A 27618-nucleotide genomic window follows, 5' to 3' on the forward strand; every position below is an offset into this window, starting at 1 on the left:
TGCACCTTCATTTTATGCACTTATTGTCCCTCCATCATGTTCCAACAAATTGCACAACTTGTCCCTCTTTTTCTCCTTTTTAATTAAAGTTGTAATTGCGTATAATTCTTGGCATGGCAGTCCCAAAACATTGGCTAAAATAAAAAAATAAAAAATGGTCGTAGTTATTTTTTAACTGAAACATGTGTCCTTATTGCCAGTGATGGAAAGTAATGAAGTCTCAAAGTAAAAGTACTGTACTTACAGTAGTAAAGTGTTAGTTATCTATAATCTTTACTCAAGGCAATTATACAGTAGATAAGTTTACTTCACAGCATTTTAGATGAGGTAGTACTTTCTACTCTACAACATTATAGTAATGTTTGACTTTTCAATCCGTTTCAAAAAAAAATTGAAAAGGATTGAAAAGTCAAACATGACTGTACTTTCTGTTTGGTTTGAGGGGTCTTTTTTCAGCATGTTTATGGCGGCATCCTCCATAAAAGTTTTGTGTTCAAGTCTTTGCTTTGAGCAAACAAATATATACACAGTACATATAGAGTCGAGAAACAATAAGAAATTGATCCAGTCCGGACAATTCTGCATCAAGATCTTCACAGATCAATCTTATCAAAAATCAGTTGTGGAAAGTAAGCAAAATTACTGTACTTCAAGTCCTGGCTTTGAGCAAACAAAAAGCTATACATAAAAATGACCAGGACAATGAAGCTATTGATTCAGTTGTTAATGAAAATATGTGTGATATGTGTAAAAGTATTTTCAAGTAGATTATTTTATGTTGTATTTTACCTAAGTATTTATTTGCTGCCGTATCTGCACTTTTACTTAAGTAACAAAATAGAGAACACCATCCACCCCTGTAAAAAATCTGCTTAAGTAGATTTGTATATGTCCATTCTACTTTTACTTTTGCTTGAGTCATTGTTGCTCCTGTATCTGTACAGCAACAACATTGAATACTCTTTCCACCCCAGCTTCCACAGTGGGCTTGCATCTCCACAAACCTGACTCTAACATGGCCTGCAGGAGCTTCTTGCTCGTTTCCATGGAAATGTTGTTCCCTTGGTTATAATATTCCACAGTATATAAGACATTCCATGGAGAAGGTGTTGGAAAGAATGTTACCAAGTAAGTATGGTTTTAACTTATGTGACAGCTTCAGGAAGTTAAATACAGTTCGGGCAGTACTTAGGAAATAGGAATGTTCAGTTCTCTTCCACCACTTAATATAACTCGCATTAATGGCAATAATGTAATGCAACAGTTAGACGTTTCTTATTCTTATTCTTTGTGAGCTCATATATATACTATAATAATAAACACTCGACGCACCCCTGGAATTAGGGTTTGTCTGGTGACTGCTGTAAAAATGATTTAAGATAAGTTCAAATGTGGTGTATTTTTGACAGTCACCCAGTCAACAGACAATCTCAAAAAGCGAAGCGTTTGTAAATTCTCAAAAGCCTATTAGGTCAATGTGTCATAAACAATCCAGTACATTCAACTTGTAAAAACTGGACCTGATAATTGTGCTTTGGACCTTGAGCAGGATGAGACTACACAAAGTCCAGATGAATGGGTTTTCACTGTGGTTCTTTGATATTATGCACACCGTGTCATATTTTGTCAATGTCCTGACCTCCTTTTCGGAGGCCTTGCTTTGTCCTACACCACAAGCTGCCAGCTTTAGTCACATCAAACCATGTGTATACCTTCCTCTCAGTGTGTTATTACTCTAGAGGCAATTGATCCAATGCTTATGTTACCACCAAATACATTTGAAAAGATATGGTGAACAGCTGCCTAATAGTGTTGCTTTTCCTCATCATGTAAGGATGCAGTGGTGTGTTAGTTCCCATTGGTTAGTTCCCAGCCATTAGGTCTATTTGGCCACCCGTGGTCAGATGTGACTGCAAAGCAGAACTCAGGAACAGCTTGCTAATTGTGTTTCAGACCATCTCTGTCACTGATGTAGGAGTAAGGTCTAAAAAGGTTGCTTTGCCCCTGTTCTCAATCAAAGATAATCAGATTAAACAGCACAAAGATGTGTGTGTGTGTGTGTGTGTACTTACCAATAAAGAGACTCCAGATTTGGAGACAGCCTTGACTCCTGCTGTTTGCTTTGTTCATTAAGAGGAGATGAGCAGATGGTTTGCTGGTCTGTTGTGCAGTGCACACATACGGGTTCACACAAATGCACATACACACATGCATGCTCCGTCCTGTCACCTTAGCTTTGTCCTCCATTTATCTTTTCCATTACACATCGCTCGGCAGGACAATGCAACTCTGTGAGTTGTGAGGCAAATGTGCGTGCGGGTGTGACAAGAGAAAGAAAGATACAAGCAAGCGTGAAAGAGTAGCACAGTGCTGAATGAAGTCACAAACCTTTTTAGTCGGGACAGCACTGAGGTGGTCATCTGAAAGCTGATGGCTCATTCTCACATTCATTTATGTGAATCATTGCTATTCAGGTGTCAGCCATCCTCAATTTCAGGAAGAATTGCATGCAACAAAGGTATTGTTTTATTCCTGCATCAATGCTTATCAGCCAGAGTCCAGGAAATGGCACATTGCATTTTTAGACAAGCTCCCATTCCAATCTGTCTATACAAATCACTCACTTTGGAAAATGTAATGCTTATTGAGAGTAAATAATATGTATAGACTTAACTAACCCACAAGTTTTGGTCCAATTATAACTTATATGTACAAATGGCATTTTATAATAATTTTGCACTAATGTACGTTTTCTTAACTGACCATTTGCATTTAGCTGTTTGTGAAATTGTGAAAAAGGGGCCACACACAGCAAAAAGAGCCCATCACACAGAGAGATAGTGCATTGTCAACATGTTTCTCTAAAGGACATCTAGCATGTGACCCTTCTGGCCTCCTCCTGTCTGTGTGTCAATACTTACGTGTATGCTTTGGAGATGCAGCTAGAATCAATGACACATCTCCCGCTACACTCACAAGTGTAGCCAGCGTGTGCGTAAACAGTCTTTCTCATCTCAAGAGATTTAATATTAAGCTAAACATTTAATAATGTTCTAAATAAACATATTAAACGATTTTGATGAATTAAAAAAGCACAGACACAAGTTCATAAAAAGGATTTGTATTTTTGTATTGTCAAACTGCACTACTGCATAACATTCACAATACAAGTCATTTACTGACTGTACAACATGCCGTTATATTCATGATAACAAAAATTGATGACTATATATGTACACGACTCTTGTTACAAGTTATATTTATTAACTGCGTCCAGATAAACAGCACTGACAGAAAACAACTATGTTCATCTTTTCTACTGTAGGATCAGAAAACGTGATTGAAAAGAAACACATTGACCCACATCAGAATACTGTTCTCACTACAGTAGAGATCCAGTGATAAATGTAATAAATTAAACAAGAAAAACAGGAATGTCACCCTTAAATTGTAGAGGATGAAAGTGGTCATCAAATGCCTGTCAAAGGTGTTTGCTTTGTAAAAGACTGTAAAAGTCTGCTGGATAGTCCTCTCCGTTCATCCACGAGGCGTTCAGTACATCGCAGTTGTCTGAAGGAACACTCTGCCTTCTGAAACACACAGAAAAAAGATCAGTTAAAAAGTGCGTCTATGTATAGAGTCTGTAAAAATCTGAGAGGTCAAGTTGAAGATGAAGTTGAACCATAGATCATACAGCCATGATTAGTGAAGAACTGGGAATTGTGCTTTGGGCTCAGATCCATGTTTTTTCGATAAAACTTCCTGGCACAAAGGAATTGCTTCCTGCCCTGCTGTCTGACAGACAATCCCCCTTTAAATGATTTATTACTGGGTGTTAATTATGCAAATGATGTCCAAACAAACTCGTCATGAGGACAATTAAGACAGCCGTTAATTAGTGGCCAGTTCTTTTCTTGCTTCACTGACATTCAATTAAAAATTGCCTTTGAACAAGCAAGCTCTCTGGTAAGGTGGTCCTGGAGCGGCGCAGAGCCGAGGAGGGGTTGGACTATGTACTCATTTAATGGAAGCGGGCGAGAGATCATGTGCATTTCTATTTTTGTCTATTAAAACATTTTACTCATTAATCTATCACTCTGAAGACAACATTGCTGGCAGAAATAAATAAATTAAATGCCCATCTCCATTAAAGCAGCAGCCTCACTGAACTGCATCACGCTTCATTTAATTTTGGTCAATTTCTGAGGTGCGGCCTCCCTGAGAAATCTTTGAAAACCCTTCCAGTACACTGGTCAGTTAAGCATCAAATGCAGAAAGCAGGTGAAATCCTCAAATGTGTTGTTAGAGCCCAGTTGATTAGAGCCAAATAAAAACCACTGAAAGATAAAAACACACCATGCTCTTAATTTAGGGAAAACCCCGTAACCTAAGCTGGTCATGTATTCACAAAAGCAAAGTTAATAAGTTAATAATTCCCAAAGTTCAGAGGGGAGGAAAGGCTGAGATTGCAGATGCTTTGAGAAATCTGCCAGAACCACAATTTCAGCAAATGCTGAAATTGCTAATCTTTTAAATCCGGTTTACAATGTCCAAGAGCACATAAAAATGTAAAATTGTCTCTATAACTTGGATTTGTCTTTTATTTTGCTCTAAACCAAATTGAATCCGAGAGTGCTTTTGCAGCAGCAGCGATTCCAGATTAGAAATAAAACACTACATTGAAAGTAAGTGCGGTTGTTGTGCTGTATGCTTTGTTAGTTGGCCAGACAGCTGTACCTTGTGCTGTTGCCTTAGTGTCCAGCCTGTTGTCATCATGTTTGCTCCCTTCCACGTCCTGGGTCACAGACTCTGAGTGGGGAGGGGCCGCTGATGATTGATGGCCTGTAGTTTGGTCATTAATTCATAAAGACACTTAATTAGAGGCTAATGGACAGTCGAGCCTGTGTTGTACTCAAGGCATGGTGACATTTAATATGAAAATGAGAATACCGCTTGTGCTTGGTGAGTTACGGCTGAAACAAATAAGTCTTGATGTGTTTACAAAGAGATGATGTGTGTACCTGAGAGTGTGGGGGCGCTGTGGAGCAGGCTGTGCTCCACCTGGTCCCGCAGTTTCACCTCCTCCTCCAAGGCTTCCTGTAGTCGCCTCTTACTCCTCTTCTCCTTCTTTAGACGCTTTTGAATCATGACTGGAAAGAGAAAAGACTTTTATGACTTCTCATGTTTGAAGTGGGCTTTGTCTGAACTGAAATAGCTTTTATTGTAAAAATCCTTGTAATGTATTTAAGTTGCCCATTCATCAGATCACTTTGTTTATTACATTTTCTTGGATACCCAAAGAGTAATCCAACACAATAATCCACAATCGTTTAATTTTGCATTCATATTTATTCATTTTAAAATATTCATTCTATTTTATTCAGGCTTCTTATTTTAAACATTTAGACAGACAGATAAATAAAACTTTAGGAATATCATAAAAAAATTACTTTAAATACAAATATTTGTATTGCTGTCTGGCTTGTATACCAAGCAAAAACACTACCATTAGAATTATTTGTACAGAAAAGTTATAGTCAATTACAGTCATAAGAATTGTATTATCATTTTAAATTTTAACAATATTTCAAATGCAAATATATAGATGTGTACAGTAGGAAATGGCGGAATGAGTTGGTCTATGACTCCATAAATACATTGCTTTGAACATTAGCACAAATTGAATGCTGCTAATAAATAAGTCATAGCAGATGTGAAGCTTAAACATCAGCGCTCTGTCGCCTCTGTCTAATGCAGAATGCCCTTCACAGAGACCTTGGAGAGTTTCCAAGTATTGATGCAGCCAACAGTGTGTAAAATCAGCATATTTCTTGAAAAGTAAAACTTGCCACATGCATAGATAATGTGCATTTCACATGAGCAGACATACATTTTTTATTTAGACTTTGATTTAAAATATCATAGAGGAATAACAGTAATGCTTATGTTACACATCCTATATGACACAAACTTGATTTACGTGGTACTACACTGCCAACTATGGTCTAATTCTCGCCTGCTAAAGCCTTTCAGGAATAATATACAGTAGTTGTCTTCACTTCCTTATCTGATTTTCTTGCTTTTAGAAGTCCTTGAAGCTTGATGGAGGATTAGGTGAAGCTATACAGCAAAAGTGTCAAGACTTTTTTATGTGAAAATCAATACAATGTCAGTGTGTATAGTAAGTCCACACCCATGAAGAGAAATCTAATGCCGTGGGTGGACTTGAATACAAGTTTTTTGTTATGTTTTTTTAAAAAAGAGGAAACAAATGAATGCAACAAAGCAATCAATAGATAAAATGAGTTGTGGTGTTGCGTCTGTTACCTCGGTTCTTTTGCTCGACGCTCAGCTGCCTCTCCAACGTCTCCCTCAGCTCTCGCTCTCGGACCAGCTCCATCTTCAGCTCTGTCCGCTCCAGCTGGTCCTGCTTCTCCTGCGCCCGGGCGTTCTCTATGGCAACCCTCAACAGACCCTGCTTGGAGACACACAGGCGGGCACACGTCAACAGGTCACACACCAGACCCAGGCTGGGCTCACGGGTCATGGTCATGGATACTGGACTGGACTGGAGTTCAAATTTGAAGTTTTTCAATGTTCACCACCATTTCAAAGCTGTGGTTCCATGTTTGATTCAAATGATAAATTAATTTAAATTGTATTTTTTGATATTTTATTTCTACTTTTACGACCTTTTGACGAAATTTCTACTAGCTTCTTTCATTATTGCGTAGCGCATTTAGAAAACGACTGCAAGTAAGGGCAGTTACTTTCTATTTTATTTTTATTTTATACATTTCTGTATTCAAACACACACACACAAATAAAACAATAAATAAAGAGAGAGTGAAAGGCAAAATCCAAAAGAAAATCAGCATCTTAAAGAAAAATACAAAAAAACTAAATGTAAGTCATAAGGCATATGTAAGACATATGTCTCGTCCTGTATCTGTCCCGTCTGTCTCAGTTTAATTGTCCATGTTCAGGTCCAAGGGGTTACTTTCTATATCAACACCAATTATCATTTTATGGCTGCATATTAAATTATGGAGTGACCCATAAAGAAGAAAACAAATCATTTGTTGGTAATTTATAGCAGCAAGGACATACAACTCCCTCTATTGAAAATAAAGCAGGGACTGGTTTCATTGTACCTAAAAAAAACAAAGACTAGATATACAATTTGAGAAGCAGGTCAGCACATACCCAGCCCAATTACTGCTTGTCCCTGACTGGTTTAATATTTACCATTTTGGGAATCCCATAGGGTGGTTTTCAGTTCACGTGGAGCATTATCAAAATAAAACCCTGGCAGAGACTCACCTGGATGTTGGTGAGCAGGGTCTCTATGGAGGACAGGCCTTCAGGGAAGATGAAGGGAGCGTGGTGGAACCCTGCAGAGAGCTTCTGTCCTGCAGGGTAAGAGAGGCGCTCACAGCCCTCCCTGCCCAATGGGGGTTTCTGGTACACTTGTCTGTCACAGACTTCCCTGGTCGTCTGAACAGCCAAGGAGCTGTTATCTGCAGGGTGTAGAAGACGACACATGGAGTGAAGCCAGTCAATATTCCCGGGGCCATATCGGTTTTAAAGGTCTACTTCCTCATCTGTCTGTTTTAATAAGCACAATGACGAGCAAAGACACAGAGCATAACTACAGCACACATTTTCGATCTTATACTTAAACCGGAAATGTAGGTGGTTAGTATTATAGTAGAATATTGACACCGGTTTAATTGTGCATTGAAAATGTAATACGTTTTGAGCGAATCGAAAACAATTCTACACAAGAGGTTATCAAAAGGACAGTGTTTTTCAGGTCAAGGCGTTTAGGGTTTCAGACACAAACCTGAGGGAATATACCAACAACCAAATCCAAAGAAACATAACGATGAAAGATTAGTACTGGGTGGTTATATGGTATGTAATAAATAATGAATTATCATAGTTTGGAATATTTATAAATCCAGAGAGGGAATGCTCATATATTTAGTGGTAGTGTGGACACAAACCTGTAAATTATTCTGGAAAATGCTTAATGAAGCAACACCAAAAGCAATTTTTATTTTTGATAGTGTACTAAAAATTTTGCACTGAGGCATTTTTTGTCATGCAGTCCATTGAGCACAAAACAAATAGATGTTAACACAAATTGTCCCACATGCCTGCGAGTGTACAAACACCAGACTTCTAGTTTGGGGCTCTGTAAATGTGGTTAGCCTTTATTAGATGGCACTTTGCCTATTGATAATGCATCACAGCTTGACATGTCCCATAAAAACAGCTAAGAAGCTGCATTATGGATGACCATCTGTTTGTAAACCTGAGAACTGTGTGTTCCTGCTTTGTGCCGGTGAGGCAGATGAAGATTAGCCGTTTTGTGCTTTTTTTTACTTCACCAAGCAGTTGCTCACTTTATGCGCTCACTGTCATCCGAGCCACTGAGGACGAAGATGTCCTGGGAGCCCGGTGGTTATTGGAGCAGAGACAACTGTGAACGTGCGATGTGATATCTGGCACTTTTCTCTGTCTGTGACAAATGACAGTGTTTTCTCTACTTAGCTGACCACAGCATCTTCTGCTCCAAATCCAGCCACCTCCCTTTTTCTGCCTCGGCCTCATGTCTTGGCAACTGTCACATTCAAGGTGTTTCACAGATGAGAAGCAATGCCCCCCTCTCCTCCACTTTCTCCCTCTTTCTTGCTAAAAGCATTGCTCTGTAGAGAAAGGTAATTAGCAGGTGCTGGCGAACTCAGCGGAGGGCATCCAACTACACTCCTGTGGCTCACATACAGATACACACACATCCACAGCCGTTAAAGTGCGCAGTCAGCAGCGTGGGCTCCCCAGGCTCCTTGGATGTGACTGATCCTTTATTGAGTTACTGTTTTACGCCTACTTTACCTCACATTCACACACACACACACATTTTGGCATGGGCACGCACACACATGGCTGCCAGCTTGTTTGATCATTTACCCATCTCCCTAACCAAGGTCACTGTCTGTTTTTCTCTTTTCTCCCAACTTCATCTCTCTTTTCCCTCTACCCCACGTCCCCAGGGCTAATGAACTTCACCATGTGAAGACTGCCAGTCAGCGGAAGAGGGGAGGAGGGAGAGAAATGGAGAGAGACAGAGGGAGAATAAAATTCTGCTGATGTTTGGTTAATGGGAGTGAGGTGTCAGGGATGGCCTCTGATCTCTGCTGCATGGATACATTGTTCAAAGACCACTGAAACAGCACACACAGCCAAAACGGCCTCACACACACGTACATGCACTTAGAGATTATCATACAACAGATTGACAGAATGACAGCGCTGAGGTCCTCTTTGAAACTCAGGGATGAACCTGAGCAACCGTGTTCTAGGTCAAACACAAAAGCAAGCAATCCAGCAAATGTACATGTATTTCATTTGCATGCAGGGAAATCAATTGGAAATCAATTGCATAAATGCAGTGTGTGATGCATGGCATTCACGTCGCCGATGCCATCACTGCTTTGTCAATATGTTCACAGATACCTGACAGCATCTGAAACTTTACCTGTGCTGCTTTGTGATTTTAGATTCGATTACTGAATAATGCCATTCAGTAGAAGAATACATTTACACACGCGCGTGCATATACATACAAACTCTCTCTTACTCGCTGCTCTCTCGTGCTGTAGATTTCTGCTGACTGTTTGTCCTTGAGCAGTCCTCATTAAGCTAATGCAAACCTCCCTGACAGAGAGAACCAAACAACTGACGTTGCAGCGCCGTGGCAACGCGGGCCCTAACGACAGGGAGGTGGTCGTTATGCAGATGAGGTCCAGCTGAGAGTGCGGGAGGCCGCCTGGCTCGTTAGGCCGCGGCCCGGCAAATGGCTCACTAATGTAACACTGCTTCCTGGTCTAATGGAGCCCTGTTTTCCAGAATTATTTGTTTTTGCTCACAGCGGGACACCGAGGGGAACACCTACAGCGAGCAGGAGTGAAAGAGCAGAACCGCCCGAGAAGTCGAATCCTTATCGACTTGTTACTGAATTATTTCTCTCTTGTCAACCTATTAGGAGCCCTTTCTCAACTACTACACAGTGTTAGTGAGACTGGAGCAGACTGAGACCTGAGGACAGCACTTCTCAGTTTGTCTGTTAGAGAGTCCCTTTTGGGTTGTAAATATATTGTACATAGGATCATAAACTGGATATGTTCTTGCACTGAAAATAGTTTATATACTAAGTGGGTGAGAAAGGAGAACAAAAGCCGAGACCTGCACTGTGCCCACTGCCATGAATATAGATGAATAAGAAATAACCATGAAAAGGTCTGTGTTACAACTATAACAATGAGTTGTAATTTAAAATTAAAATTACTTTTGGATGGAAGTCGAAGCGTCTGGATATTAACCCTTTTTACTTTGGGCCAGTCCTGGATGAATGAAGGATTACTCTGACTTGTAATTTAAGTATTTTTTAATAACATACATACTGTAACATGCTTGTTCTTGTACTGGTGAGCTTAATCCCCAGTAATGTAATTTATTATTAATTACTGACCAAAAGCCATGTTTGTTGAGCTGAGTGCACATCTCACCTCTGTCAATGTGGCTCCTCTTGTTCTCTTTGCTGTAATCCAGTGAAGAGTCCATGTCTCTAGTGCCCACACTGGGCGAATGTCCCAACACTCCATGACTTGATAAACCATCATGAAGTGAGTCTATAAATGGTATAAGGAATAAACAATTTGTTAAAATCACTATTATAAATTTACAACAAAGAACTCACTTGATTATTAGACATACGTGAGATTTCTAGATTGCGTTCTGTGTGACAGGGTGAACTTGACACACTGCTGCTGTGATTGGATGACATCTGACCTTCCTCCAATGAGGGGGAGGGAGAGGGGCTATCACGCATTCGCTCCTGTGAACCACAAGAAAAAACAAAAACAAACATTGAAGTCAACCGGATAAAAGCATTGTGGGGTGTGTTCCAGGGGAAATAATGCAAATAAAGTTTGTTCTGCAGTTCTAAGTCATGCATCCTAAAAACAATGGCCTGCATCGTTATTATTATGAAGCAGTTACCAGTAATTTCCGGTGCCAACTTTTGGCAAGACTACGCAGTGGAAATATACTTTGATCAAACATTTTCTTTTAAAGTAATAACCAATTAAAGGTGGTATGGACGATTTTTTTCAGCAAATTTTTTATCATATTTCCTCGTGGCGTGGAATCAATCATAAAACGCACCTACCGCTCACCTGCAGCCGCGTCAGGTTCGTCCCCACGATTCCGCGTGCCTAAGCGCATGGATCTATCATAATATAGTTCCCTCAGTGTACGGGGCAAAATGAAGACGGAGAAAGACAGTTCGAGCTGACGCAGAAGTGGACAGAAATCTACGGGAGACGAGCGATGCGCTCCGTTGCACTAATAAACAAACGCACGTGTGTGTTGTATCAGTCCGCACGGGGGAGTGCGCATGCGCACTTCCGCCTGCGTTCTCAAATCGCCGAAAAATCGTCCATACCGCCTTTAAGTTTATTTTAGTTAACCTGCTCTTTATTCTATCCATATGCTGCATTTTACATACAAATATTCATAGTCCATGTGTACATTAAGAAAATCAGAGCCACTTATTGTACATAATAGTGTAGTAGCCTTGCATTTTTGCTCTATTTTAAAGCGGCTACACTTGTTTTATATTTAGTTTTTCTGTTTTTCATAAAATTAAATAAAATCTGTACAGATATGTTGTAAAAGCAGTTCTTAGAGATGTTGCTCAGTGACATGATCTGTACAGACAGTTACTGTGAAAGTTTCAGGACATGTACAACCAATCAATCATATCTGTATAATGGTTGGCCCATTTTGGCCAATTAAAAATGTCAGACTTCTAGCCAAATCTTGTGGCCAGTGGTCAGCTCCCGTGGGCTGATGGGAGTCGGAGTTCACCTTAATGACAGAGGTGGGAGCCCTGTTTGGGGCCTTGGCATGGAGCTGTGCCACGTTGGCGATGCTGGCCAGAGTGCTCAGTCGGTTCATCTGGCCCATCGCCATGGAAACGGAGGCCGGCGCCAGGCTGGCAGGGATCAGAGGATGTGACATCATCATGAAAGGTAGCTGGTCAAGAACTAGAGGGAAACAGCATAAAAGTGGAGGTTAGAGTCAATAGAGTCAAAGGTCAGAGGAGCCACAGCAGGAGGATGCTAAACAGTGTATTCACGTTGAATTAATCCTCAGTCCCGCTGCTCTTTCGTGTGTGCTGAAATCAAGGCTGAGTCTCTCTTGACTAACCAGATATTGTGCATTAACAGGATTTCTCTGTGATGATGCTTGTTATCCAAAGCCCAAAAAATATTATAGAGTATATGCGAGTATGCAAGTTTATTAAAAGAAGCGATAGAAAGAGGACGTCACTGGTGGAGTTTTTTGAAGGTGGTGGTAATGAAAACTTTTAAAAGTGACTTCAAGTTTCAATTTAAAAAATGTGATTCTTTTTACCTGGCTCTCAAACCTGAGTTACTTCTCAGTGCCCTGGAGTTTCTGACAATAATCCAACACATTTTCTATCAAACCAAACCCTTATTATCTTGGACAATCTGTTGTTCTCACTACTATCTTAAGACATCCAACCACTATCTTTAAAGAAAATCCTTCCGCTCAACAGCACCCCAGTGGGTTGTTTCGGTCCCTCTATTCATGAAACAAACAATCCTGTTGAGGGGGGATAAAATGACATAAATATTTATCATTTAATAAAAGGAAAAACAAAAACAAAAGAAACACAGGGAGGAAGTGGAACAAAAGAAGCTGATGGCAGACCTGGTGCTGGGCCAGCAATGCATGCCGGGTAATTATAAACACAAAGGCAAAAATCTTGGACTCTATTCCGCACAATTGTCACATATAATAGCACGAGTGGATAGAAACAAAAAAGGCTATCCAACGAAAGGAGATTACGAAATAAACCAAATAAAGGAGGAAAGAAAAGAAAGAGAGACATTAAAAGGAGAGAGAAGTGTGAAATAAAGGGAGAGGCGTTGACTTTACGAGTTGGGTTCGCTGGACATATGTGCGGTGCTTTGTGCATTTGTCAGATTAGTCCCTCACTTGCCCAGAGCAGAAACCAATCCAAACAAAAGATCTGTGTGAATAGAGCTAAATAACCAGATGCTCCAACAATCAACTTGAGCCAACTCCAAATATTAAGCCTTGGTTGGGACCCAGCGCTCCATTTGTCACCGCCCCCACCTACCTCGTCCATAATTTCATTTTCTTGCTGATGTTCCTTAACCCCCCTCACCCTAGTTCTCACTTTCTCTGCCCTCCCATCACTCTCTCTTATATTTCATTAAAAACATCAAAAATCAAAGTGCCTCTCTTATGTTTATCCAAACAAACCATTACTGTAAACAAACAGTTACTGTAAATTTCCCAGAAGATCTTGTTAAATGCAGAAATGGCTGCTGCCCGCTCTTCCCCGGCCCATAAGGTGTCACACTCAGCATTTGTGAGTGTGTACGTGTGTGTAATCTGAGATTGTCTTTGTAGTGGTTAAAGCGCTGCTAGGCCCTATCCTTCCCATAAGGCTGTGGGTGGCAGTATGGAAAGAACTCATTGTGCATGTATGTGTATGGAGCTGATGCATGTGCACAGTGTGTGTGTGTGTGTGTGTGTGTGTGTGTGTGTGTATGTGTGTGTGTGTGTGTGTGTGTGGTTGTACGCCTGTGTGTGTGTGTTTCCACTTGACTCTATCATTAACAGTGATTAAGCTTTACAGGTTTATAATAGCTGGTGGTAACCATGCCACCTAACTGCACACAGATGCAGACAGTTGTAACTCAGTGCGCGGGATGGTAAACAGTGCTTGAAGCCATACTTTGGATGTAGTCAAATTAAGCAATAGTCTGTACAGTACACACATTGTCAAGAGAATTCCTCTACTTCAGAATAAATTAAGGATAATTAATATTACAAATAAGAGTGGAATCTTTTTAAAAGTAAAAAACAATTAGGCTACTGACAGAAACTGTTATCATGTTTAAATTAATTTAGCAACAAATTTAATTAGTTAGCATTTACAAATATTTGCATACCTTTGAAATTACAATGTTTACAATGTTTAAATGTATTAACATTACGGATGGCTTAGAAAAACATCATCTGTATTTACAAAAACATCATCTGTATTTACACATAAATAGGGCCACATCACACCAAAGAGCTTACCACATGCACCAGGACAGGTTTTGATTCCTGGCTCGCACTCCTTTGGTCCTTCCACTTCAAAAAATGATTTCAGTAGCAAACCAAAGAAGGAGGAGGAGGAGCTCTGCACTAAGGACAGTTTCTTCTCTTTCAACCTTGCGGTACATATAATGACTGTGTCCCAGGTTGATAGTGTATTCCGCCCAGACCTCCATAAGCCCTGTCATCTGTCTAAACACACTGATGTCGCTTTAACCTGTCGATAACAGTGGGGGTGGCGGTTCTCGTTTGTTTGTGTGGGTGTGTGCATGTGCATGTGTGCGTGTGTGCGTGTCCGTTCCGCCATCGATTGTCCGGCGTTTGTCGTTTGCATTCAGGATAGTGAATTAGAGAGAAGACTATTGATTTGGCTTTAGCCTCTCATCTTATTCATCTCTCTATCATCCCTGTACCCTTGCTTTTTGCCTACTGGTGCTCCACTTTTGCTGGCCAGGATCGTTGCAGTGAAGAAGAACAGTTTTTCGTTCCATATGACTACAAAACATTTTACCAAACGCCAAAGAGGATTCGGTTTCCAAATTAGGCGATTCTTTGCTTTCCAGGGACAGATTTTGGAAAAGTGATAATTGAAAGTTTGACAGCAAGGCATCTTCTCACTCCACTGCCCATTATTGGCTTTTTACTGACATTGAGAGCACATTAAACTCTACAACGCCGAGGTTCTCTTCCTGTAAATTCGGATCTCAGGTTACGCAGTATTACTACTTTATGATTTGTTGAACATGAGAAACAGAAGTGGATGGCATCTGGGCTATGTACGGCAATGTCAAATCCTTTTCAAAAGATGCAAATCACTACCGGCATGTTATAAAACGTTGCTTAGTTGCATGCTCCTGTCAGTAATTTCAATGATAATTAAATTGATGGTCCAAACATCCATGCTTAATTTGTTTTTGTAATCCAGTTGCTGTTAAAAATTCAAATGTGTATGTATTAATCTTTTGGAATGGCAAAGACACGTTAAAGCACAATGCAAAAAGCAACCAGGCCAGAAGAATTGAACAGAAGTGACATCATATCCTGGTTTGAATTGTTGTGGTTCAGCCAGGTGCTAGTATTGACACTGCATCAAGCAACAATTGTCAGTTCATTTTATATACCATTGGTGTGCATTTCCTTTTTTTTAGGACGCTTAATGGGCCGAGACTTACTCATTCCATGGTTGTGATCGCCGTTCTCCCCGTTTAGCCCGCCGTGCTGGTGGTTACTGTGGAAACCCATCGCTTCTAACTTGATCTTTTTGGCCAGGGCAGACAGATCTGAGGAGGACGGACACAGAAGAGTAAGTCGGACATAAAAAGACAAGAAAAATGAGAGGAAGGGAAAAAGAGAGAAAAGGAGGGATCAATAAGAGGCAGATCAATGGCCCCGGTGGAGGATTAGAGCAGTGGGTAGGCAGGAGGTTGTCATGGGAAGACAGAGGCCGGCCATTCATTCTGACTGCACCGCTGCACCGGCCATTTAGTCTGCCAGCGAATCAGCAGTGATAGGAACAAGCCAAGACATTCATCTCTCCCACACAGGGACATCGGAGCCCACAGCACAGCATGACACACACAGGCAGGCTCCACCTCGTACTCCTGAACCACTTCTGTATCGCTGCAAATTAAAAGACAAATACTCTCTAATGGAGGTTCTGCACTTTGAGAAATGTGATGTGTGCCCGATTTTCTATTAATTTGTGCCTTGAACCTGAGAAGGTAGTTTGACCCTCAGCGCAATCCTTAAAGCTCCCTCTTGCCTCAGAAAATTAAACTGATACAGACAAACACAGTGAATTATTAAAGTCTGACGGACTGAGCTCTTGAACAAACGCAGCGCAGGGAAAGCAAACAAACTCTCTTAATTTCCTGATAGTGGATCATAAACATTTGTGATTTTTTTTTGTATATATAACCTGCGAGTCTGGCCTGTCTGTAGCTGCCTGTGGCATAGACAACCACAACAAATTGTTTCTTTTCTTTCTCATCTTCTCAACTCCTCACTGCTGCTCTGCGCCCATCCCCTCTCCTTACTTTACCTTTTCAAATGTCAGCATCACAGCAGGACATAAGTCACCGCGTTGTGTGTGTGCGTGAGCTTGTGTGAGTGAAAAAGCGACTAAGGAGGATCACATCAAAGATTTTTCCTGCCTTTTACGCCCAAATGTCCTCCCTCTGCCTGTCTCTTCCTCTCCTCTCATGTGGCCAGTTCTAATCAGTGGCGCTGACATTGCCGCCGTGCCCTCTCCTTTGGTGGAAAAAGACTCTTTTCCCACTGAGAAAGATGCTCTTGAACGCACAACACACACGCATACGCACGCACTCAAGCACCTTTGAACAGTGAGAGGAAACGGAGGCTAATAGAAAATGGCTTCTTTTGAGGCGGGGAATGAAAAGATCAGGTTGCAGTGAAGAGCACAAAGCCAAGGGCAACTTTGAGAGCAGTAAGGTGCCAACAATTACTTTTCTCCCTTTTTTTTTTGAAACACACCCAAATCTAACACACACAAAACATGACAGGCACTCTGCTTACACCCGGGTACACTGCTGTTTGTGACACGGAAGAGCGGCCAGGGGGAGCGAGTGTTGCTACAAAGTCAAAATGTAAAAACTCAAATTACCAAAATAACAGGAAACTTTTCATGCACTTCATCTTTAGACTTTATACATCACCCCGGAGGTTTCAAAGGTCTCTGAAATCTGTTATTGATGCAACAGACCACTTTACATGAGTTCTTCAAGATAAAACCCCTAAGCTTGCAAGTTATGAGTAGTTTTGCATGTGTCAGCACTATGTATGCTAATTTTATTAATCAGCACGCAGGTTACCTCCCAGAACTACGCCTCCCTGTGCCTCCTTATATCGATGATGAGTAAAGATGCAGTTTCATGGAAATCAGGGGGAAAATGCCCAATCATGTACCTACAGTATTCAGGACGGGTGATCTATTATTTCAAAGAAGAATAGTGTGATTAAACTGCTTAGTTGGCAGTAAAGTTTATGAGTGTCGTTAAACTTAATTTTTTAGTGTTTTGGTCTAGCTGAGATTATGGTTTCAATCAAGCTCAAATCAAGATTTATTTGTAGAGCACCATTCATACAAAAGGTGCCTTCCAGCCATAAAAACACATAAAAACCAATGTACAAAATAACTCACGATACAAAGAATAAAAGCATAATTAGTCACATTAAAAAGTATTTGAAAGAGTAAAATGGTGATAACATTCCCTTAAGTAAATAAATAAATACATTTTGTGTGAACTTCATATTTATGATGTGTGCTTAGACAAGACAATTCACCTGCCTTGCTTGTGCATGACTGTGGTGTGAGTGGTTAGGGTGGTAAATGGTGTGGATTGGCAGTTTCTCTTCTGTCAGTCTACCTTAAGGCAGCAGTGGCGATGGAGCTCAACAGTGACCGCCCACAGCTTGGTTTCAGAAGTACATTTTCCATTCATTTTTCCCATAGGGATTAAAAAAGAAAATCATATTAAACGTTTGAAAGCTTGCTTGAGGCTAATCAGCTACGTAGTAAGTAATGAGCGCAAGACCTATCATTTTATATAAAATCTGTTTCTGAAACTTTATAAACCACAAAGTTATTTAAATATTTTGTTCAACAATTTTGCAGAAAAGTTGTACATGTATTTTTTTAAACAACCGCGTTATTGAAATTATTTACCACATTTCTGCTTAGACTCCATCATGCCTTTTAACTCTTAATATTTGAATTTTTATAAATCCCTATGGCAAAAACGAACGGGATATTGACTGACAGAACCACGTCATTTTACAAAATTATAAAATTCTTAGAATACAATACAATGTGTCCCGTTTTCATAAACCTTTGGCTTTCCCGTTGATTTTTATTAGGCCTTGTGAAAACTCCTGTAAATTCAGGAGATCAAAGAACAACAGAACTTTTTTTTTTTAAGTAAAATTTTATTAAGAGGCCTGCCTTCATGCATTTATTATCGCACGTATAAATATGGTATTGTTTTTTTCTGTACAGTTTAAGAGTGGGTGGTCACCTGCAGGAGGCATGATCCCCGCGTGCATCAGCCCACTGTGAGACAGCATGTGGTGGGTCCCGCCCTCTGTCACACTCTGGAGCCTCTTGGGCGGTCGTCCGGGCCTTGAGCTGCAAATCCAAACACAAACTTACAGTCATTAGGTGGTTTTATACTTGTCTCTCACGCTGCGACTCAAATGGGAGGCCTTTATAGTAGTCGCAGACCCCACTGTCCTTCACTTAGTAAAACCTCTGATCTTGCTCTGGCAAAACAGTGAAACCTGAGCGTCTCCGGGAAGGCTGCTGTAGTGCAAATCTGACCTCCCTGTGGATACGAGCAAGCAAAAAAGGAGTTTCCCTGTGGCATCAATAAAGCACCTCATTACTGTTCAGCTTACTCATTCATTTGTTTGCTTATTAAATGTGTTTGCCCTCCTCCCTTACCGCTCCAACTTCATCTGCTCATTCAATCCCCCCATTTTCCAGCCGTGTCACAAATGTCTCCCCCCGATAACGCCGGACGACTAGCAGGCAGACTCACATGGTTTGATTGAGGCGGGCACGCTCAATCAATCGTGTAGGAAGTATGTGAAAAGCTGTCAGACATCACATGGGCTCTGACTAAACGGTGTGAATGTCCTGACAGGGGGAATGACACGGGCCACATCAGGCTTAATGACAAGCAGCACCGCTCATCTCCAACTCCTACCACTCTGACATGGGAGATACAAGAGTGCGCGCTGTTCAAGTGTGGCAGAACGGAGTGAGGGCGTGGAGGAGAAGAAGTTGAGGGAAGGTAAAAGATACGGGGAAAAGTGTACAAAAAAAGAGGGGGAGATAGACTAGCAGTAGCAGCTTCCTAGCGTGGGGTGTCTTTGAGCAGATTTTAATTAGAATCTAATCCAGCCGTCATTAAGGCCCCATAAACGAAGCTGTCAGTCAGGAGATTAATGGCGCCTCATTTGCATATTGCATATAATTCATCAATTACCCAGCAGAAAGGACCAATCCCCTGTTGACACACCCACCGGCTGAGAGAGGGGGAAGATGGGAAGAGACAAAAAATAAGAGAGCGAGAGATTGTGTAGCGACTAACTGCGTGAGAAAAAACAGGTAGCGTCGTGAGCGTGTGTGTGTGTGTGTGTGTATGAAGTGTTCAAAGGTTAATTTGATGAGCCGATGAGCTCCACAGTTCCTGCCCTCGGTTTTAATGAGTTGTTATTATTGTCTCTTATTATGGGCCCAGACCGACTGGGATGTGACAGCTGACATCAGATATCACGCACACGCCGGCACACGCGCACAGGTAGGCTCACTCACCGACAGTGGGGAGTGAGGAGGGTTATGGTAAGGGGATTATACTATATGTGTGTGCAAGTCTGAGTGATGGAGAACATACTAAACATTTTTGTGATCCAAACAGCAGATGCATTTTTAAAAAACTGGTTAGAGATATTACTACACACACATGCAAGTTTTTTGACAAGGTCGGTTGTCAGTTGTCAAAAGTATTGGAAAACTAACATCGAAATCAGATACTAATTTGATCAAGTATCGACATTAACGGGACAAAATGACCTCAAAAAATGACCTTTTTTGAACAGTTGTGGAATGATTTTGATTACCATCTTATCAGAAAATACCTCAGACTTTAATAAAGAACGCATTATTATTTTGTGTTACAGAAATGTCAGCCAATTGTTAAAACCTTGACCTAAAAAGAAGCATTTTTATTCATTGTGGTATCGAAATTGGACTAAAGAATCGAGAATATTTCTTATTATCAAATAAGCAAAGGCGGTTAGCGCTCTTGCCTCCCAAGAAGGAGATCGTGGGTTCGATTCCCGGACCAGACCAACATCACATGATCTCTCTGGGTGGAGTTTGCATGTTCTCCCCGTGTTACCGTGGGTTCTCTCCGGGTTCTCCGGCTCTTCCCACCGTCCAAAGACCTGCATGTGTTAGGCAAAATTGGTGACTCTAAATTGGCCCTAGTGAATGAATGTGAGCGTGAACTGTCTGTAATGTCTATGTCTCTGTGTTGGCCCTGCGACAAGTTGGCCACTGTCCAGGGTGTACCCCGCCTAAGGCCCGAAGTCACTGGGATAGGCTCCAGTCACTCGCGACCCCGAAAGGGAACAAGCGGTAGAAAATGGATGGATGGATGGATCAAAATCAAGTTTGGAATTCTAGTATTGTGACAGCACTTGGGCTCTAAATAAAAACATTAAGAGATGACCTGGGTGAATCTTTGCCTTTTATTACAATAGATTGGGGCCTATTCTTGCATCTTGGAGCCTGAATCAAAGTCTAAAGTGAAGAATGGTCCGTTAGTTACCGGGCCAACTAAACATACATGCAGCAATCAACTCAAGCTAGGTTGAAAAAAGCAAAAGCTTGAACAATCCCCCAAAGAAGAACGCCTCGATTTAGGACTATCAAGAGTCGCACTAAGCAACAGCGAGTTAGAATGCCTTTCTTTTTGAGTTATAATTGAAGTCCAAGCAAAACAAATGCACAATTATTCACGGGAGGGTTGAGTAATGATTTGTAGACATGGTAAATTAGTTAAAATAGCATGTTACAAAATTTTACATAAAAAAATATGAATACTGTGTCTGCAATAAACAATTAACAATAATGATGTCATAATTTTACTTTTGTTGCAGAGCTGCCCGGTGGTGGAGTGTTTAAGGTGAGTGAGTTTGAATCCCAGCGCTGACAATTTGCTTTATGTCCTCCCTTCTCTTGCTTCCCCATTTCACGCTAAAAATCTGCCTTATCTAAGAAAACATGTGAGCAAAAAAAAAAATCCTTAAAGCAATAAATATTGTATGCATATATAGCAAATACAATTTTAAATGTAAAAACATTTACAAATAAAAATAAATATTTGTTCAATTAACAGAATTCAACCCTGAGTAAAAAATAAAACAAATCTTCAGTTTCCGTGTTTGGGCCCCTACCTCATGCCATTTACTGTAGCACCCTGCGCTTAACAAAAGCAGGAAATGTATTTTAGGCCTTGAACTTTGAAGATGAATTCCTTCGCAACTGATTTTGAAAGACATATTAACACAAATGGAAGAGCAAATAGCAGCAGGGGAAATAAAACACACAGAGACCAAAGAGCGTGGTCGCATTTTTCCCTTTTTTTTACTGCTGCCACTTCCCTTTTCCTCACTGCTGTTTATTTGCGCACACTAATTAATGGCCTATGTACGCACTTGTGTGTCTTAAACGATGTGCGCCTTTGTATGTGCTACATTTTAGGGGGCATTAAGATCTCAAACCCCATTTTGTGTTTAGTCTGCAAGTGTGTTGATACATCAAAGTGACCCATGGAGGGAGGTCCATGTGTGTTTTTGTGCATGTGAGCGCACTTTTGGCTTATGTGTGTACGTGCGTGTGTGTGTGTAAGTGTGTGTTTGTGTGTGTGTGTGTGTGTGTGTGTGTGTGTGTGTGCGAGGGGTTGGAGAGCACCGGTTCCCTGAGGTAGGATTAATGAAAAAGCCTTTCATGGAAAAGTCATCAAGCTGAGGGGATGGAATGAGGGAGAGGAGGGGGGAGAGAAAAAACAGTGCATTGTGTGTCTGTGTGTAAGGTGTGTGTAAGGGGGGGTGGCTTATGACCTCTTTGTCTCAAACTTTAATTAAAATCTCACCCAGACGTCCTCCCTCATGCCAACGCTTAGGCCACACAAACACTCACTCATACACACATCTTTTTTTTTTTTTTTTTTCTTTTTTTACGGAGAGGTACATTGCGTTCGGCCCCTACCACTTTTACCACTTACCTGAAACACAAAACGCTAAACACGGCAGCTGAAGCTTAGCGCAGGTGGAAGAGAAACAAAACAGAGCAAAGATGACAGATCTCTCTCTTGGCCGCTAACACACACGCACACAGGAGGGGAGCAGAAAAGTCATGAAAGAAGAGGAAGTGTTACAGTCAAAACAGTGGAACAGCTACTGGCTTGGAGGGACTGAGGTGCTGATAGGTAGCAGCTGTGTGTTTGTGTGCAAGAAGAGGAAAAAAAAATTAGAAGGGGGTTGTTTGGGAGACTAGCTCAAACAAGATTTTGTTTGGAATATATTAGCAGCGGTTTACAGCTCCCTCGCTCCCACCCTTTCAATCTGTGTTTATCAGCCGGGTTTGTATTCGCCGTCACGGTCCGGTTTGATAAATCATATGGCTGTTGCTTTAGCGCAGGGAAGACTTATGCTGCTGGTTACAAAAGTCAGGCAAAGATTGATGTTGTGATCTTCTCCTTAAATTGGGGGCTGAAAAAAACCTTCATGCAGCGTTTGTTACTAGAAGAGGCTTGCGTGATGTCATGACAGAAGAAGGCAGCTTGGACGCACACACTTTTCACACACGCACTTTCAAAGCCAGACTCTCAGACAGGACGTTTGATCATGGCAAGAATCTGATCTCCTCAACTGATACGGCCGCGCATTCCTCTCCCACATTCCAGGGTCAGGACGGTGTCTACACGCATGTAGGTGTGTGTGTGTGTGTGTTGTGTGTGCGGTGTGTGTGTGTTCCATTTGGACATGTCATAAAGGGGACAGGGAAGCCCGCACCATCTCATCGTTTCTCTATAAAACATCAAAAGAGAGCAAAGGTTAAAGTTGAGCTAATGACCCCACCCTTACAAAGCACTCCCCCCTCCCATCCCTAAATGCTTAACTTTGACAGTGACTTATGGTGCTTGCGGTGATGGGACATAGCTTTAGGGGAGTCTACCTTCCCACACAAGCAGACCACGGCCCACCGCTGCCAGCTTCCAAAACGTTGAAGGTTTGCCACAGAGAAAGACAAAGAGCGAGCTATGGTTGCACTCGGTGGGCCACTCGGTCTCATTTATCACTAACCAGTTGGAATCTGCAAAGTTTTTGTGTTTGTTTTACACCTGCTGTCATCTTGGCTTTGAAGTCTCATGACAAAAAGCTTTCTTGTGGAGTGTCTGAGGACGCAGGTGTAATTCTTCGAAAAAAGAGCTGTCTTAATATGATTGTAAGATAAAGAGATATAGCCAATGTATTGATGCAAATATCGTTATTGGCTGATATGGAAAATTCCCCTCTGCGCTGATGTTTTTTTTTTTTGTCATTCATATTTGTTAGTTTGTATTTATAAAATCCCTGATAAATAATGTTGACATTATTTCAAAAGTGAAAGCACTGATATAACGGCAAAAATCGGTTATCGGCCAAAACGAAAAGTCAGATATTATAGAAATTGGCGGCTTTTGTGCAACTTTCAAGAGAGAATTGTGCATTAACAAAATCCTTTTTTCAATAGTTTATTCAAGCTAACGAGGTCACAGTTCTGAGAGAGAAACGTTGCACCTGAATTTGCACGAAAAGAAGCCTCCTCTTTTATTGCAGGGTTTGGACCATTGCAATTGATAACGTTAAAACACAATACGCATTTATCCGTTAAAACAAGCGGTGTGCTACTTTTCAGTGCGGTCAAAGCAAACGCTATTCACAAGTGCAGACGTGCTTTGTCGTGCGGTAATGAGAGATGTTACCGCTATGCTACATTACACAGGTTTTGCGTAACACCCAGGTTGACATTTCTGAACTTGACACAAATAAATAAGTGCGTATAATGGGGATGTATGCGTTTGACCCAGGGACTTTTGATGTGTGTAACATTACATAAAATGAAACTGTTCCTTTGTGAGGGGGAAAGAAAAGGACAACGTATCAGGTTGCCTCCTACACGTCATGTTCTCTTTGTGAAACTAATGTCATTTTGAAGCAAAGGCAGAAACACACAGGCGTGACCAGGGAATCTTTCCGCCCAGTTGTCTGTGTGTGAGACTGTGTATTTGTAGTAAGTGTGTATGTACCAACACCTATGAATGAGTTATAACTAGGTTTGGCCAAAAGTCAGTGCTCTGTGTGACTTTGAAGGGCTAAGAGAAAGACAAAAGAAGAAAATATGTTGAACAAAGGCTGTTTATAAAAAAAATTCTACTGAAAATGGATGTACAATAGAAAACAATGAGAAACTTGTAAAGCGTCTTTTTGGTCATGTTAAAATAGTTGACAAGGCTGTTATTTCTGCTCTATCCTGTCTGTCTGACTGTACTGGGCTGGAAAATAATAAGTGATGGCTGTCTTAATGAGTAACAAAACCCTGAGTGGGCCTTGGTGCTGTCAAAGAGCTGCAACGTCATATTCTGGAGATGTTCTTGAAACTTTTATAGCTTTTGTTGTCCCCTGTTCCAAATTTAACCACTGCCATCTTGTAGTCCTGAGCCCGAGTATCAGTATGTTTTTGAACCCACAGACTTTTTTCAGAATTGAGCTGACAGTTAAGAATTGCAGTGAACTGGAAGTGCCTGAGCCACACATAAAGTGATGTTTTCAGATCTCATTAACTAAAGCTGTTTGTGTGTAGTGTGGATAATTAGAGGCGGCAGAGGCTGTGTATTTCTCTGGTTGTGTTACAACATTCCCATTAACACCTGATCACAAGAAATCCCCCAAGCTCCCAGAAGATGCATCTGGATTTCTTCTTGGTTAGAGGCTCTCAAGTGCTTGAGTGCAGGTGTTAATCCGTTCAACAACTTGATTCTAACAATAGCATGTTTCTCTATGCTGCAATTTAGCTTGTGACAGCTTTAAACACAGTCCCGCTTTTAGGATTTAAACGTAATGAAGCCAAACATTAAGGCTACAAGCAGTAAATGCATCAAGTCGTCTTGAAAAAGTTTCTATTGTTTTTTGTCTCAAGTTGTTTTGGGTAGACATCTTGACAAATCCTCTATCTGCGTTAAATGACAGGTGTAAATTGGATTATTCATGCTCTAAGGAGCAGGGATTAACTATCAAACAATAAATTCCCCAAACTGATGGGGCTAATCCACACTTGTTGTGTATTAAAACTCATGCTGTTCTGAGCATGTGGCTTGCACATCATTCGTCTGAAGCGCCAGGAAACCACATCCCCGCCAATTTAGCTCCTTTATCCAAACATCTATGGCGCATTGGATTGATGACCCATGTAGTTGGTCACCATCAGAGTGCTGCAAAACAGCTCATTTACATAATCGTATCATAAATACTGAGAATTCATTTAATCATCTTCTCTGTTCTGATGCTCAGGGCTAAAGAGTGTTGATATGATAAGACAGCGAGTTATTAAGGAAGGAGAGAGAGAAGAGAGTGCAAGGATCAGTGAGTGAGTGAGTGAGTGAGCTTGTCCTGATTTAAGCTGCCGCTTGGGGCCAAATGAAAATTAATTAATTTCTGTGAAGAATCAATTTCTCAGAATGACAGTGTCAGATTCAATGTGTGCCCACGAGTGTGTGTGTGTGACATCTACAGTGTGTAAGAGAAAGATATTAGAGCCTATGATAACATGACTAGCTTTGAAAAGAGCTTTTTATTGGGATTACTAAAATTCATTATCATCAACATCATCATAGCAATCCAATAATCACCATCTGATTAAATGGGAATTATCAGACCCTGATAAAAAATAATTGAATTAAAAACTGTGTTGGTGTTAGATGATTTACAGGAAGGCACTTTAGGCAGTAAAAGTCACAGTTCACTTCAGGAATTTTAGTTTGTCCACCATATGCAACTTTTGTCTATGCATTGCACTAATTGTCAAATAATTTATATTGACTAACTTCGGAGAAAAAAAGCTGATCCATAAAAGCTGTAGTAAATGCTAAATAACAAACCAAATATCATCACTTTTAAGATGCAAACTATATCAGGCAAGTTAGAAAGCCTGTATAAATAATTAATGCAAAACGTCTATAAGTAAGCTATAGCCTGTGGCCAAAGTAAATTGTAACTTTAAAAACTTTGGTGAGTAAGTACAGTTTACTTGCTATAGTGGCTCTAAGTGGCTCTACACACACACGCGTCTGTCTGCCCGGTACAGCGGCTGAGAGCGGCCCCGCTGCTCCCGCTGCCCCCGCTGTTCCCATCCGCAGCCAGCGCACAACAGCTGCACTTTCTGCAGCTGGACTCAAACTTTCCCGCCGCCTCTCGCGGCTCCGTCCCGCGCCGCACTCACCTGGCGTTAGTGCAGTCGTTGTAGAGCGTCTCGAAATCGTGTCTGGAGATGAGTTTGCAGCGGTTCACCCCGGGCTGAATTGCCCCGAGCCCCCGCAGCACCCGCACCTGCTCCACGTTGCACACCACGGGCGTGATGTCCAGTCTCTTCAGCTTCGTGTAGACGGTGTGGAGCCCGCCGACCAGGTGCTTGAGAAACACGTCAAACGCTTGTGGCAGACAAATGAGCTCCGTGTCTTTCACCGTAAAAGAGGCGATTTTGACCCCCTTCACCTCCACCAGTTTGCACTCGTTGTTCTGCGGCGTGCTCTCCACCGGCGAGGGGGTCGCGTACACCGGTTTGCCGCCGCTGGACAGGGACAGCCCCGCCGTTTTCAGCGCAGATCCATTCGGGAGTAAAAGCTCTGCTGCGCGGAAGGAGTGAAGAAGCGCCGGGTGAGGCACGGGAGGAGCCGGGGACGAGGCGGCAGAAGTGGCGGCAGGTGGCGGAGAGTTGGTGGCCGGAGACACTGAACTCGGTGTCGGGTGGTGACCGAGCGGTGCAGCCGGTAGAAGAGCCGGGGCCGCGGGAGAGGCCATGGTAGTCATAGTCAAAGAATAAGCTTTCAACAACAACAAAAACAAGTCAACTTTAGAGTCAACAGTGTCTAAAGTAAGTTTTCCTAACAAGTGTTGCTGTGTGGCCGGAATGAGCCGCGCATCGAGGAGGTGAAAGGAGACAAGGAGAAGACACGGATGGCGCGTGTGAGTGAGACACAGATCACATAGTTGGATGTGAATGAGAGAGGCTCCGGCTGGAGATGAGACTGTCACATTATCATAAGAGGAGGAGCCCGCCATGTTCCTGGAGAGAGAGGGGGAGAGAGTTCAGATTAGCCTATATAAAGTTTAGATAAGCCTATTTATGAACGCCTAACCAGATATACATGTTTCTTATAGTGTTGGTGTGGGGATAATCATGTCTTCTCCATAACACTCTTGATAAGTAGGCTGCTCAAATCCTACGACTTCTGCATAGACTTACTCAAATATGTCATTAATTCAGCATATTTAACACTTAATAAGTAGGCTGCTCAAATCCTACGACTTCTGCATAGACTTACTCAAATATGTCATTAATTCAGCATATTTAACACTTAATAAGTAGGCTGATAAAATCCTACAACTTCTACATAGACTTACTCAAATATTTCATTAATTCAGCATATTTAACTCTCTTAATAAGTAGGCTGCTAAAATCCTACGACTTCTGCATAGACTTACTCAAATATTTCATTAATTCAGCATATTTAATAACACTCTTGATAAGTAGGCTGCTAA

The 27618-nt window shown here is 41.4% G+C and overlaps 1 protein-coding gene across 2 annotated transcripts; it reads right to left on the bottom strand.

Moving 5' to 3' along the window:
• Window positions 1-3105: 3105 nt before the first annotated feature.
• Window positions 3106-26909, bottom strand: dachc (dachshund c). 2 transcript variants are annotated; one of them, XM_072436733.1, is made up of 11 exons: window positions 26300-26909; window positions 18267-18376; window positions 15405-15512; window positions 11938-12116; window positions 10783-10903; window positions 10575-10697; window positions 7324-7520; window positions 6328-6475; window positions 5022-5150; window positions 4738-4842; window positions 3106-3590 (listed from the first exon to the last, which is right to left on the bottom strand). In XM_072436733.1, the coding sequence occupies exons 1-11, from the start codon at window positions 26884-26886 to the stop codon at window positions 3553-3555; spliced, it is 1845 nt and encodes a 614-aa protein (XP_072292834.1). In that variant the 5' UTR covers window positions 26887-26909; the 3' UTR covers window positions 3106-3552. The 2 variants fall into 2 exon arrangements, with proteins under 2 accessions (XP_072292834.1, XP_072292833.1); XM_072436732.1 differs by having other exon boundaries at window positions 6328-6478.
• Between the last annotated feature and the right edge of the window lie 709 nt (window positions 26910-27618).

This window comes from Eucyclogobius newberryi, unplaced genomic scaffold, assembly GCF_026437365.1.
Source record: "Eucyclogobius newberryi isolate DKJ021-1_F unplaced genomic scaffold, fEucNew1.0.hap1 SCAF_8, whole genome shotgun sequence".
In the NCBI taxonomy this organism is placed as follows: Eukaryota; Metazoa; Chordata; class Actinopteri; order Gobiiformes; family Gobiidae; genus Eucyclogobius; species Eucyclogobius newberryi.

What these genes read in the sequence shown, in the direction of transcription:
- dachc (XM_072436732.1), bottom strand. Translation starts at nt 26,886, where the DNA reads ATGACTACCATGGCCTCTCCCGCGGCCCCGGCTCTTCTACCGGCTGCA. An exon ending in AACGACTGCACTAACGCCAG is followed by an intron (nt 18,377 to 26,299) that starts GTGAGTGCGGCG and finishes TTGGATTTGCAG; the next exon opens with CTCAAGGCCCGGACGACCGC. An exon ending in CACTAAGGCAACAGCACAAG is followed by an intron (nt 3,591 to 4,737) that starts GTACAGCTGTCT and finishes TGTGTGTTTCAG; the next exon opens with AAGGCAGAGTGTTCCTTCAG.